The sequence below is a fragment of the Lepisma saccharinum genome, chromosome 14 (assembly GCF_977018435.1).
Source record: "Lepisma saccharinum chromosome 14, izLepSacc3.1, whole genome shotgun sequence".
In the NCBI taxonomy this organism is placed as follows: domain Eukaryota; kingdom Metazoa; phylum Arthropoda; class Insecta; order Zygentoma; family Lepismatidae; genus Lepisma; species Lepisma saccharinum.
The window spans coordinates 57,557,395-57,570,566 of record NC_139242.1 but is presented as its reverse complement, the minus strand read 5'-3'; the positions used below and the strand labels follow the sequence as shown (position 1 = coordinate 57,570,566).

Sequence of the window (13,172 nt, the reverse complement as noted above, 5' to 3'; positions counted from 1 at the left end):
CCACCCTCTGCCAGCTAGGGAGCTGCAGAATGTTTTTAGTCGTTCCCTTCTTGGCACGTGGCAGGCAAAGTGGGATGAGGTACGGGGTAAAAAAGTTTCAAGGCCACCACTGATGCTTGGCGTTCCTCATCCCGTCCCTCTCGCCAAGACAAAGTAATTTTATCGTGGCTTTGAATCTGTCACAGCCATATCACACATTGTCACTTGCTGAAAGGACTGACCCTCCGCTGTGCTGTACCTGTAACATTGTTTTCGGTGTGTGGCACATTCATTACCTCAGAGAGGTTTTAACCTTCCTAACAATTTGTCAGTTATGTTGGGAGACTATTACAGTGTTTTTAGCTTTGAGAAGAGCAGACCCTTTACACTGCTTCTGAGGTAGATTTTAGACTATCCCCCCTATTTTAATGTGTTGAGTTTGTCCTATGCAAGTCCCTTTGTAACTTACATTTTTAACGTTTCTCAAGGGGTTCTTCACACCCCTTTTATAGTTTTAAGGTAAGTGATTTAGATAAGGCAGCAAAATGGCCACATGTGCCAACACACCCAAAAATGTTCAATGTTAATTGTTACTTTTTGACACCTCCGGGAGATTCATAAATTATTCATATTGAAAACCCAGAATTATATTTGAATTTTATCTAGGAGCCTAGAATAGCCACCCTATATTCGGCTGATATGCCAACTTGAAACCGCAACTCAGTGTTATAATGTATCTGTCAATTTGAAAAAGTTGAAGGAAATCTGAATAATTGATTCAAATGCTATCAGAACTGTTTATTGACATATTTTATATGTTATTTTTAATAATCCATTATGTTTCATGTGAGAGCCTACATTATTCATTTCATACTAACAAAACCTTGATGGCTTCTTCCAACCTTGTCTACAGTAAATGTAACAAAAAATTAAAAGCATAGAAAATCAAATACTGGATATTCATGTGCTAAAAAAAAATCATAGCTCACATAAGAGTATAAATCAGCTGTCCAACTTGTATGAACCATTGACATTTACAAATTACAAATTTGATTTCACACTGAAAAAAAAAAAAGAATTATGACGGTGGATCACTCTCCATCCTTTTACTCTGACTTTCTGTCCAGGCCTTCTCGATAGTTCTCTTCATATCATCATCCCCACTGTCGTACATTTGCCTCAACATACCCATCAGGGATTTTGATGGATCAGAGTTCTCTTCTTCATCATTGCTGAACTTTGGTGTTTTCTGCTCATGCTGCTTTTTCTCTATCCCTGTCATGTATGCCCAATGGGTACTCTTCTTTTTCGACATGTACACAACAACCATATCTGCAATGAAGGCATTCAATGTTAGAATTTATCAGAAAAAAAACCTGTTGTCGTCATACACATGTCAAAATGTAATTAACTCTTTATGTCAATTATGAACCCTAAACTGAAATATTTGCAGATTGCAAATAGAATTTAACCATACATATATTTAGGTATGGAACAGATTATTTGGTACTCTATCAGCAACCAATACTTCTATAAATAGCCTTCTTTAGGTTCGTGCAAAATTCTGTCATTTTATTACTATTATCATGTATAATTTGTTTTCGAAGGCAAAATCCATTAGCACCACTCACTTTTAAAAAAAAGTCCATTGGAGGCCAAGGCTTGCTAAGTGTCTTTTCATTGGGTGATGCATGGACAGCACATAGTGTCTTATCACTTCTCTTTTCAAGCTTTCGACACTGAAGTCCACACTATTGCTTTCAAGTAGCTCCCCAATTGTCCTCACAATGCTTAGTCAACAGCAAAATTGAACCCAGGACTGCTTGCACCAAAGGGGATAGCTCTACCACCACCCACTAAGGGAGAATTCACACCGAAGAAACATGCAACACGAAACACGTGTCGCTTGGAAGCCAACACTCAGTAATCAATGCAACCTTTCGAACCGAAGAGACACGGCAAGATGCATGTGTTGCATGTCGCTTACGTGCCTCTCGGACTGTGCCATTTTCTTAATACCATGCATCGTGTTGCTTCAGTTTGTTGTTCGCGCATGCGCAGCGAATGCTTCATTCCAACGAGCTGTATTTAGACTCTAGAAGAGAGCCCAGCCCAACCGGAATTATGTTTGATCCTCTAATTTATTGATGTAATAAAGTATTGATATGTACAATGTTTTAAGATTTAAACACAACGTTCATTTCGCTTTATCAAGTTTATTGATGCAGTTATCTATCGGCTGTAATTTGCCTTCAACATCATGAAAAGAGGCCGTGTTTTGGCTATTTACCTGACTGCTTTTATTTGAAAAAGTCAGCTTATGGAGGCACTTTAGTCCACATGGTAAAGTACTCTAGTGCATTGTTTTTCAACCACCGGGCCGCGACCCGATACCGTGCCCTCGTATCAACTATACTGAGCTGTGAAATGTTCTGCTGAAACTGGTTGACAACTATGATAATCCCAATATCATATTTGAGTTGTGAGTTTTCGTTTTGTAAGTCCATTTTATTCACAAATAGACTAATCAGAACTAGATCTGCCCGGTGCCTCCCCGGTTATCGAACCCGGGATCACTTAATTACAAGGACATGACGTTACCACTTTGTCTTCCATATTTTTTAATATTTTTATATTTAAGTTTCAATAACTTGCACAAATTTTACAATGCAGTTTACATGTAACAATGTCTCTTGTTACGTTATTTTCGGGTTACTAATAAACTGATTAATGCAATTATATCGGTACCATCATGCAAACTGAGCAAAGAAACCAAGTGTCGCTTGCCACGTGCATCTTGTCTCTTCGGTGTGAAACACTCGTGTCGCGTGTTGCATGTCGCATGTTGCGTGTTTCTTTGGTGTGAATTCTCCCTTAGATACAATAATTAAGGGGACAATGAACTTCTCAGAGTTTTCATGGAGCATTTGCCATTTTATATTTGGATCAGTTATATCAGAGTTTTCATGGAGCATTTGCCATTTTATATTGGATCAGTTATATCAGAATGGCAGCAATTTCATATATACTTATCTATAATGTCATATATTTATATTTGGTCTATTAGAATATCTTGAATAGATCACAGGAACACGAATAGCATCATTAATCAACTGAGAGTATTCATTAGCTGACATATCATACTGTTTTTTCTGCCAATAATTTTACCAATCCATTATATTATAAATAGCTGATAGCTTACTGTTATTTACAGAAATCAAGCAATGGCAAATTTGTGATTACAAAAATGGAAATTAAATATTTCTTAGTTTAATAAAGGCCCAGCTCACCAGAGAAGAGGATTATATTCTAATCTTACAATTGCTTTAATTTAACATTTGTCAACCATTTTTGTTTGCTTTCCAAGTTTCAAAATTCTCTTGAACTGATATATCTTAAAAGAGAGATTTGAACATTTTATCATGAACCACTTACTAACAGCTACCAATGCTAAAGTTATATTAATTGGTAAACAAATCTTGCAGAATGCTTAAGGATCATTTACCTCCTTGATATTCTGACAAGGTCTGATGGTCAAATACACAGGTGACATGATTAACACTGAAATCAAAGACAAACCTGTTTTTATTTTTCTGTAACTCTTTTCAACATCTATATCTTCAAGAAGATTGTTGATCAACAAGTTGTAGTTCTTGCCTTCAAGGTTCTTCACCTTTAAATTCATAGACCTGAAAAGCAAAGATGATCAAAATATTTTTCTCTATATAATGCAAACTTATGCAATGAACTAATATTGGTTTGGGTAAAAAAATAAACCACTCAATATGGGATTTTGCCAATACATATTAGTACTTGAAAGGTTTATATTAACTAATCACTTGAAACCACACCATTTACACATTTACGTAACTTAAGTCAATATTAGAAATTTTTGTAGGATCTGAACAGCAAATGTCTGCTCCTCCGACCAGGTATTAAACCTGGTTTGATTAAGAAATATTACTGCAAACAGGCATGCAATGGCATTTGACCCCAAATTATTATTATTAATATTTATTTATTAGTAGGGAGCGGAAGTTGATGAAATGTCATCTTTTTTCTGACATCTCAGACACAATGCCCATTCAATATACACAATATTACACTTCGTCTAGAACCAAAATAAGGCAATTTTATAAAGTGCATTTTTTTTTTTGCATTTTTGCCAATTTTTGGGTTTTAGGTCATTTTCCCCGATTTTCGGCATTTTTCCATCATTTTTCGCAATTTTCAGTGTATTGTTTCGTCATATTTTGTCACTTCTTTCATTTTGGTAATATTCTTGAGTCTGGCTGACAACAGATGAAGATTCTCGTTTGAGAACCTCCGAAAGACAATGGTGGTGTACCGCAACTCTCTGTAAGGTAGTAAGGTAAGTGGAAAAAATCGTTAAATATTTAGAACGTGCTTGTATGCGAGATATTTCAATCAATTTCTGATGTTAAAAATTACTTTTCCGACGTACTTTTTCCTGGGGGTGCCGTGTCTATGAACCCTTTTCCGGATGCATCTCTGATTTTGTTTTCCCTATTTTTTATACAATTTGTTAAATTACTAAACAAAAATTGTCTTACGAGGATCGTGATAATTTCTTTTTCTTTACAGTGCCACCATTGGTAATCCTCGTTGCATATTTTAATTGAATGTGCATGTGGCAACATTTGGTGCCTTTTTTTTGAAAGCAAGATTGCATTTTGTTTCATTTCCTTTTCATTTCAATTTTTAACCTGAAACTAACAAATTTAATGGTAATTTTTTAGGACATTCTATAGGCCATATACCTATATTTTTTAGGTCATCAACTTCCGCTCCCTATTTATTAGTTGTGCTGATAACAGCACAAGCAAAAATATAGCATTATGTCAGAGAAAATCTTAATACAATGTAAACTACATTAAATTGAACTGACCGATTAAGAAACCATTGACTCACAACGGAGTTCATGTGGGTACCTATTGCTTGCAATGAAGTTTCTTTCTTATAGTTTACAGTAGTCAAGAACATGTTTAAATATTTATAATAACCAAACATTACGAGAAGTATTACACAATTTATTGTTAACACAAAAATCTTGAATAAAGTCAACCAGGTAAATAACACATTCTCAGTCATTCTTTAATTTACATTATGAACAGGTTTATAACTAGGTGGCCGCGGTGGCTCAGTCGGTAACGCGTCTGACTACCATGCTCAAGGACCCGGGTTCGATCCCCGGCCGGTTCAAATCCGGGAACTTTTCTAACGATGGAAGCGGCCCCGGCACCCACCCAGCGTCGAATAACATGGGTACCTGGGGGAAACCCTGGGGGGTAAAGGCGGTCAGGGGCGTGGTGCTGATCACATCACCCCCACTCACGACCGGATCAAGAAAGTGTGGGGCGTTACCCCCACACCCCCTATACGCCTTCATGGCGTGGTGCTAAGCACAGGGGAGCACTTTACCTTTTTTTTTTTTTTTTTTTACAGGTTTATAACTAAATCCATTTACATTGCAATCCTGGTAAACTTTGTATTATGTCTATAGTTGTATAAATTACCTTCAGTAACTGACAAGTGTATTAGAATCGGTACTAGTTTACTATCCTTCGGACAGATTTCTTCATTTCTACAAAAGAAACTACTTACCGTAATAAGTTCCTATTCGCGATTAAAATTACCACCTGAGCGCTAGTGTCGCTTCCAATATGGCCGCTCTAAGTAGGATAGATCTTTGTTTACATTCAGCAGTAGTACAAAAGAGCAGCATGTTGTCATGACTGGTATGGTAGAAAACGTTTAAATTACGCATTATTTTTTAAATATTGCGAATGCGATGTGAATTCCAGGTACTCTAACAAACGTGAAGCTGTACTGAGAACGAAGCATTTAATTATGATAGGCAAAAATAACACGGAAAATGCAGACGAAACTATGTATACGCACTGGTTGTCCAAAGCAGTGCTGTATCATCTGCACGTCATGTAACTGGGGTTCTCGGAAATTATTTGAAAATAAAGGAATTGAAATTGACCTGTACTTGAAAAGCTGGGACAGGAGAAAATTGCGAACATATCGTTGCAGTTCTTTCTCGAAAGAGAAAGGCTGGTTTAATAATAATATTCACGATTTCATGACCAGGCTATACTCACTGAAAAAGGACATCGTACTGAATGAAACAGTAACATTAGCATATCAACTTTTTTTCTGGTTACATTTGACATTAATTCATTCTCAAACTATTTTCATCTTCCCTCTTAATCGACTTGCACCTGTTCCAAATTTCACACATACGTAACACCGGTAATACATGGACGCATTGGTTAAGACGCTTCATGATTTTTCGGAAAAAAAAAGCTTTATTTATAAAGTACAATTTAAAACTTTACTTTCATGGAAATATATATTTATCTCTCGATAAATAAAGTAAGCAGACTCGTGCATTCTTCGTAATTTCCTTGCCGAATTACAGTGTTATATCCCCCATACCAATCTTCTGTCAATTACGTTTTCCCTGATTTATTAACAAATTTCGTTTTGTTGATTCCACGGGGTGGAAACACATGAAAACTTTTAATTTGTTCTGACCCATAAAACTATTTAGAGCAAAAAAAAAAAAAAAAAAAAAAAAACTGAACAGTAGATCTTACTTTCTCGCATATTCACCATGCTTTAAACGACTTCAACACAACGTATCCTACTTAGAGTACTTCCTGAAAATCCCGGCAGATGGCATATCGGTTAATTTTAATCGCGAATAGTATTGTCTAACATCTGGAAGGTGTTTTGTGTGAATGTTTCATAGCGGAAATTCAACCACTGACGCATAGCCCCACGAACCATTTCTGGTAAGGTTAGGTAGGGTCACAATAGGTTACAATAGTTAAAAATTGGTTTCGAAAAAATATGCGTAGCCCCACACACCATTCTCGCATAGCCCCACAAACCATTTGCGGAAACGTACGTTCGGTACCGTACGTCCTTCAGTTACACAAACACTTTTTTTAAAAAAAAAAATTGATCAAAAAAACGTGAATACACGTTAAAAAATTATCCGCGAAGCAGATAGGAAATTAGAAATGTCAAGAATTGACGAAACTCAGAAGTTATAGGTGTCCGAAGGATAGTAAACATTTACCTTAGAATCTATAAATTTTCCAAAAGTAATAAAAAAGAAAAGAAACTAAAGTAATTAATTTTGAAATAAAAATTACAATACATTACCTGCATGTAAATTCACATGTTATGCTTTCCTCTGGCAGAGATTGGACTTGATTCAGTGTGAGAAATATTTTTACAAACTTCTCAGATTGATCCCAAGCTGCAATGCAAAGTGAGGAGGGTTCTTAGCTATATTTTCACAATATGAGCTCTTATGAAAAAATAACATGTATTCTATACCTCCTGACAAAAAGACAATATCTATTTAACACATTGGGGTCTCACGACGGGCATAGCCCGCAGTGCACTTAAAGTCAATGTGGACGAACGACGGGCATAGCCCATCCTGCGGTATGCAATCGTTTTGCCGATTGAACGACGGGCTATGCTCGTACTTCGTCTCATGCGCGTGTTCATTCAAGCCCCTCTGTTGAAATTCCGACCGCTAGGTGACTCATGTGCTATTTTTATCTCGCACCTGCGACTGTTTGTTGTCGCGTTGATGTACTGTGCATTGTTTAGAATGGCATCGTTAGATCCAGACTGCATATCGGAAATTCTGGATTCTGCCTCAGAGTTTGAAGTTAGCGATGATTTTGATGATGCAGATGAATTTGAAGATTTGGAAGGTAGGTTATATTCGTAATAATTAATTGTTGATAATTTAAACAGTGTTGCAAACTCCAGTATTTTATGAATGAAGTGAGAAGAGGTAATTATTCATCTTGCCTCTTGCTTGATTCTCCTACATGCACTAATGTATTTTTAGTTTTCCATTTATTATTTTATATAGTGTATGTCAAATGAAAATTTATTTTATTTATTTAGCTTATTTATTTATTTGTTTAATTTTTAGATGACGCAGAACCAACTGATACATCGTCTGGTCCTGACCTGCAGCCACTTTTTCATACATAAGATAATTACTTGTAATTTGTAATTACTTTTTGTTATGTGCACATAAGAAGTATTCTTATGCAAGATTCAAAAGATGTATTGATATAGTTAATTATTGAAATTTCCAGATTACGAACTTAAAATATCTCTATATTAACATTTGTTACAATGTTGTACTTTTTTCTTCTTCACAAAACATTGCTGAAAAAAATAATAAAAAATGTCTGAAAATGAAAAGAAAATTTAACAATTTTTTGTTCATTGAAAAGAGGAAGTTTTGTAGTTTTAAGAAATATGTGGTAAATAAAAACAAATTAAAAACATTTTTTTTTATGATTTTTTTTAAAAACAACCTAAAACCGCAGACTAGAGGTAACAACGCTGTATTATGAGGCCAGACCCGAATGTGTTAACTCGCCATCATCACCAATGTATTGTATTGTTAATTCTTGACATAAATATGCATTTGTCATAAAATAACTGGTCCATCAAAGGTAAAACATCATCCTCGATGTGTACCATAGACAGTCAACTCAAATTACACCTGATTGCCCCATAAAAGCTTTTGGATTCTTATGGACTAACAACACTACACTTCTACCTACATGTGAATGGGAGTATTTAAATTCACCCCCTTCCTTTCCAATTACGGAATACTGGGTCACCTGTTACAATACAATAACTTTTAAATTAACCATTACTATAACAATGCATCCAATTTTTAAGTTTAATTTACTGCATGATTGGCAATAACACTTACCATAATTATTTAATTTCACATCATAAACTTTAGGAACTGTGGATGCTGCTGTAGAACCTGGCTTCTTCAAAGTGGAGTCACTTCTATCTGTCATGGAACTGCTGATTTCTGTCTCCAGTTTCCTTATTTCCAAGCTTAAGACATCTTTTACTTTTGGTCTCTCTGCAATTGCTAGCAACTTCTTCAATTCTTCTACATCCACCCTGAGCTGTTTCATACACACACAAAAAAAGGCCAAATCATTAAATAGCAATTCACTTGCCCCTGCAGGAGAAGTCATCAAGTTTATATGAAAATTCACAAGCAGGAATAGTCATATAATACAAATTTCTATACAGGCACCAAAAGCAAACAATATTAAGACTTCAATTTAAGCTACACAATACCCATTGCAAAAATTGGCACATTCAGAAGACTGTTTCTTTTGTTTTCAGTTTGTGGAAATGAGTTACAGCAAAGTAATGAATGATTTACAGGTAGTACAGTATTTGGTACTATTATCGTATGGGCAAAACACCTACGAATCATATATTTCGGACTTCTTTACATTGTTAACGTGTTGCGGAACATTTCTTAAGGCGAAATAATGCATTTCTAACTAAGATAATGTTTATTTTCTCTATTTACGAGTACTTACTGTTACTTGTTGTTTCGAATCTGTAACACATTATGGCCGTGATAGCATACTGGTTTAGGGGGCGTTCTGAGAGTGTTTTGTCGATTTATGCAGTGGTGCAACCTCGTTCACCGGAAAATATCTACTTTCGTGCCCCTATTTGAAATTATGCTAATACGTCGCATTTACGTGTAGAACTTGTGAAATAACCTTGCGATTTACCACGTTCATTGTCCATAAACAGCAATTCGGAACCATCTTCCTTTCGCAATTCGGAACCATCTTTCTTTCGCAATTCGTTAATGCTCTTCCTTTACGCACAACACTCTTGCAACCTTGAATATTGACGTCAGACGAGGAATGCCTACGTGGTTAGGTTAGGCCTGTTAGGTTAGGTTCCATTAGCATAAATACAAAGAAAAAATAATATTTTCGCTAAGAGACGCATTACCTTTGTATTGCCTAACATGAAAAAAAACTTTCCTGTGACGTCAGAACACAATGTTGCTACAGTGTTGTGCGATAAGTGACACCCATTCGGGTCGGAACCATCTTTCTTTCGTAATTCTCTTCCTTCCAACCTTGAATATTGACGTCATACGTGAGACGAGGAATGCCTACGTGGTTAGGTTAGGCCTGTTAGGTTAGGTTCCATTAGCATAAATACAAAGAAAAATTATAAAAAAACCTCTCTCCTGTGACGTCGGAATACAATGTTGTGCGATAAGTGACACCCATTCGGAAAAAATGGCTTGTTCCGAACTCGACAGGTGGTTCTAGTGAAAACACGGCGAGGCTGAAACACTGGCTACGGGGTTGCATCGTCTTAACACACGGAACATTGCACTCTCATGCAAAAAGCAAATGGCGTTAGGAGAAACAGCGTGTCGGACAGAGATTTTCGCAGAGAACAACACGCATTCACATTAAAATGGATCAAATCTACATTCAGGAACTTCCAAAACGCTCAAGAAAATGATTTCCGTAAGTACTTTCTCCTGGAAATTTCAAGGAATCCGTTTTGCCCATACGATAATGTTACCCAGTATTTGTCACCATCGATGGTGCCAACTCTGTGTGAGGAGCTGCATTTGTAAGATTATGTATTATGCTTTGTTCTCTACTCTGTTTTTGGTTAATTGTGGCAAGATTGAATGGTACCTGTATGATCTCGGGACAACACCTCTCACTCGTTTATTTAGTCATTTTTTACATTCGTACTTGCCTATTGTGCATTGCGGAACATTCTTTAAGGTGGGATTTTGCTTTTCTCATGAAAATAATTTCAATTTCGGACATTAACAGTAATTATTATTCTTCATTTTTTCGCTTCCGTAACACACAATATGGCAGGCACAGCTTGAGTAGCATCGTGGATCAGTGGGTATACAGTGTTTCCAAGCTTCGTAAACAAAAATACTCCAAAAACCATTCACATAAGGTTACGTTAGGCAAACAGTTAAAAATGCCCCACAAACCATTCACGGTAAAACTTCAGTATGGTCCCAACACCTCTCACTTGTTAACTTAATCATTTTTAACATTCGTACTTACCTATTCTGCATTGCGAAAGATTCTGCAAGGTGTTATTTTGCTTTTTTCATGAAAATAATTTCAACTTGTGACATGAGGAGTAATTATTGTTCTTCCTTTTTTGCGGTTCCATAAGACACAATATGGCGAGACAGCTCGACTAGCGTGGTAGATCATCCGTGGGTATGCAGTGTTTCCAACCTTGCCAACCAAAAAATCTCCACAAACCATTCATGGACAGCCCCACGAACCATGCACAGATAGCCACAATTCATGAATAGCCCCACAAACCATTCACGGATAGCCCCAAGTCATGAATAGCCCCACGAACGGTAACACTTTACTATACCGGAGACGGATTTCTTCAAATTTACAGGAGAAAGTACTTACGCAAATCATTTTCTGTAGCGTTGTTGATGTTCGGCAATATAGTTTTGATCCATTTTAATGCGAATCCATGTGGTTTTCTACGAAAATCTATTTCAGACGTGCTATTGCTGCTGCCGCCATTTGATTTCTGCACGAGAGCACAATACGCTCTCGTAGTGTCCGTATATGCTAAATTAAACGAAAGAGTGCTAATGGAATTTAACCTAGCAGGCCTAACCTAACCTAGTAGACATACCTCGTCCCCGTGATGGTCCATGGGGCTATTGTGAATTTTTGGGCTAACGTCAATGGTTTTTGGGGCTACCCATGGATGATTTTGAGGATGCGTCGTGAAGTTGTTGCCGGGTGTGCAACATGCCGTGGAATTTGTAATTCCGATGTTGTCCGTATATGCTAAATTGAACGAAAGGAGTGCTAATGGAACCTAACCTAACAGGCCTAACCTAACCTAGTAGGCATACCTCATCCCCGTGTTGGTTCGTGGGGCTATCGTATGTAAGAAATAGACATTATTTTCGTTAGAAATCCATTATTTCACCTAAAGAAATGTTCTGCAACGCAGAATAGTATGTTATCAATGTAAAAAATTGCGACATAAATCATTGATATGTGTCTCCGGTATAGTAAAGTAGTACCGAAAGAAAATACCTCCATGAACTTCTAAATGCTACAGAAACACATTTCCGTAAGTCCAAAGTTTTACACCATTCACGCATAGCCCCACAAACCATTGATTGTAAGGTTAGGTTAGGTTAGGCAAACAGTTAAAATTTTCAGTCTTAGTAATATCAGGAATGTATATTTAGTTTTTTCATCTTCTTGCAAAACAACGGCGTGGTTGGAAACACTGACAGGAGGTGTCCTGTTCACGTAGAGGAAGCAAAGAAAAGCAACGGTAATTGTGCGTCGGAGATATTCTTTTTCGTAAAAAACACACGAATTCCCGGTCAAACAGATTCAACGATGAAAGAAAATCTCACACTATACTTTATCTAATGTGTATAGAATGTTTTTCATGATAAAACAATCCATCAGAGTGCTGACTTAGAAGTGCGGGTACTTGAACAAAAAGTACTTTCATGGCCTAATTCCTCACAACTTAAAACACCCAGACTGTTTCTCTGACCTTCAAATCTAATTCACAATAAATTTTTAGTATTCTAAAACTAATAGTGTAACAAATGATGGCGCGCTTGTTCTAAGGTTGACAAAGTTATCCAGTAGTCCAACACTTTCTGCAAATTTTTTTGTGAAATCTAAAAATGTCCTCTTTTTGAGGTTTTGTCATCTGTACATTACACAAATTTTGTATAAAATTACTGACCTCATCAATTCGGTTTGCTGACATATCGAAGTATTTATGCACACCTGATATCAACAGTGATTCTTTTTGAACTATATGACAAGAAACGCAAATTGTGTACTATACAGTCACGCCAATGTCTTTAACACACGTACAAAGAAATAATTTCTCTCGAAATTTCGGGAACAAAATCGCATCACTGCATAGTTAGTTCCAAATGTCCTGCATTGTACATTTATAAACAATGTTGTCGTCACTGAAAAATATCAACATTTTCTTTTCATGAATAGTGCAAGTAGTTCACTATCATGAATATTGTTATAACGTTAATCAAATAACATATAATGTAAATTACATGCGTTACTATTCTGTTAAACTAAGGGTAGGGGCACGGTAAGGGACTGATCGTTTTAGAACTATCAAAGCTGCAGTCATTAACAATATTCTTTGTACAGCATTGCTGTGTGTGTGTGTGTGTGATCTTTACGGAATTCTATTAGAGAGAGAACGCAACGGTATCGTGTTGAATATTTAAAATGTATAGAATGTTACGAATC

The 13,172-nt window shown here is 36.4% G+C and overlaps 1 protein-coding gene across 1 annotated transcript; it reads right to left on the bottom strand.

The window, feature by feature from the left end:
• Positions 1–762: 762 nt before the first annotated feature.
• LOC145998548 (calcyclin-binding protein) lies at positions 763–12,810 on the bottom strand. The gene is made up of 5 exons (XM_083134971.1): positions 12,637–12,810; positions 8,774–8,981; positions 7,180–7,276; positions 3,559–3,668; positions 763–1,311 (listed from the first exon to the last, which is right to left on the bottom strand). The coding sequence occupies exons 1-5, from the start codon at positions 12,658–12,660 to the stop codon at positions 1,058–1,060; spliced, it is 693 nt and encodes a 230-aa protein (XP_082991097.1). The 5' UTR covers positions 12,661–12,810; the 3' UTR covers positions 763–1,057.
• Between the last annotated feature and the right edge of the window lie 362 nt (positions 12,811–13,172).

Coding starts and splice junctions, on each gene's coding strand:
- LOC145998548 (XM_083134971.1), bottom strand. CDS start 12,660: ATGTCAGCAAACCGAATTGATGAG. Junction 3,669..7,179: donor ACATGTGAATTTACATGCAG/GTAATGTATTGT, acceptor TTTGCTTTTCAG/GTCTATGAATTTAAAGGTGA. Junction 1,312..3,558: donor TTACAGAAAAATAAAAACAG/GTTTGTCTTTGA, acceptor CCTTCATTGCAG/ATATGGTTGTTGTGTACATG.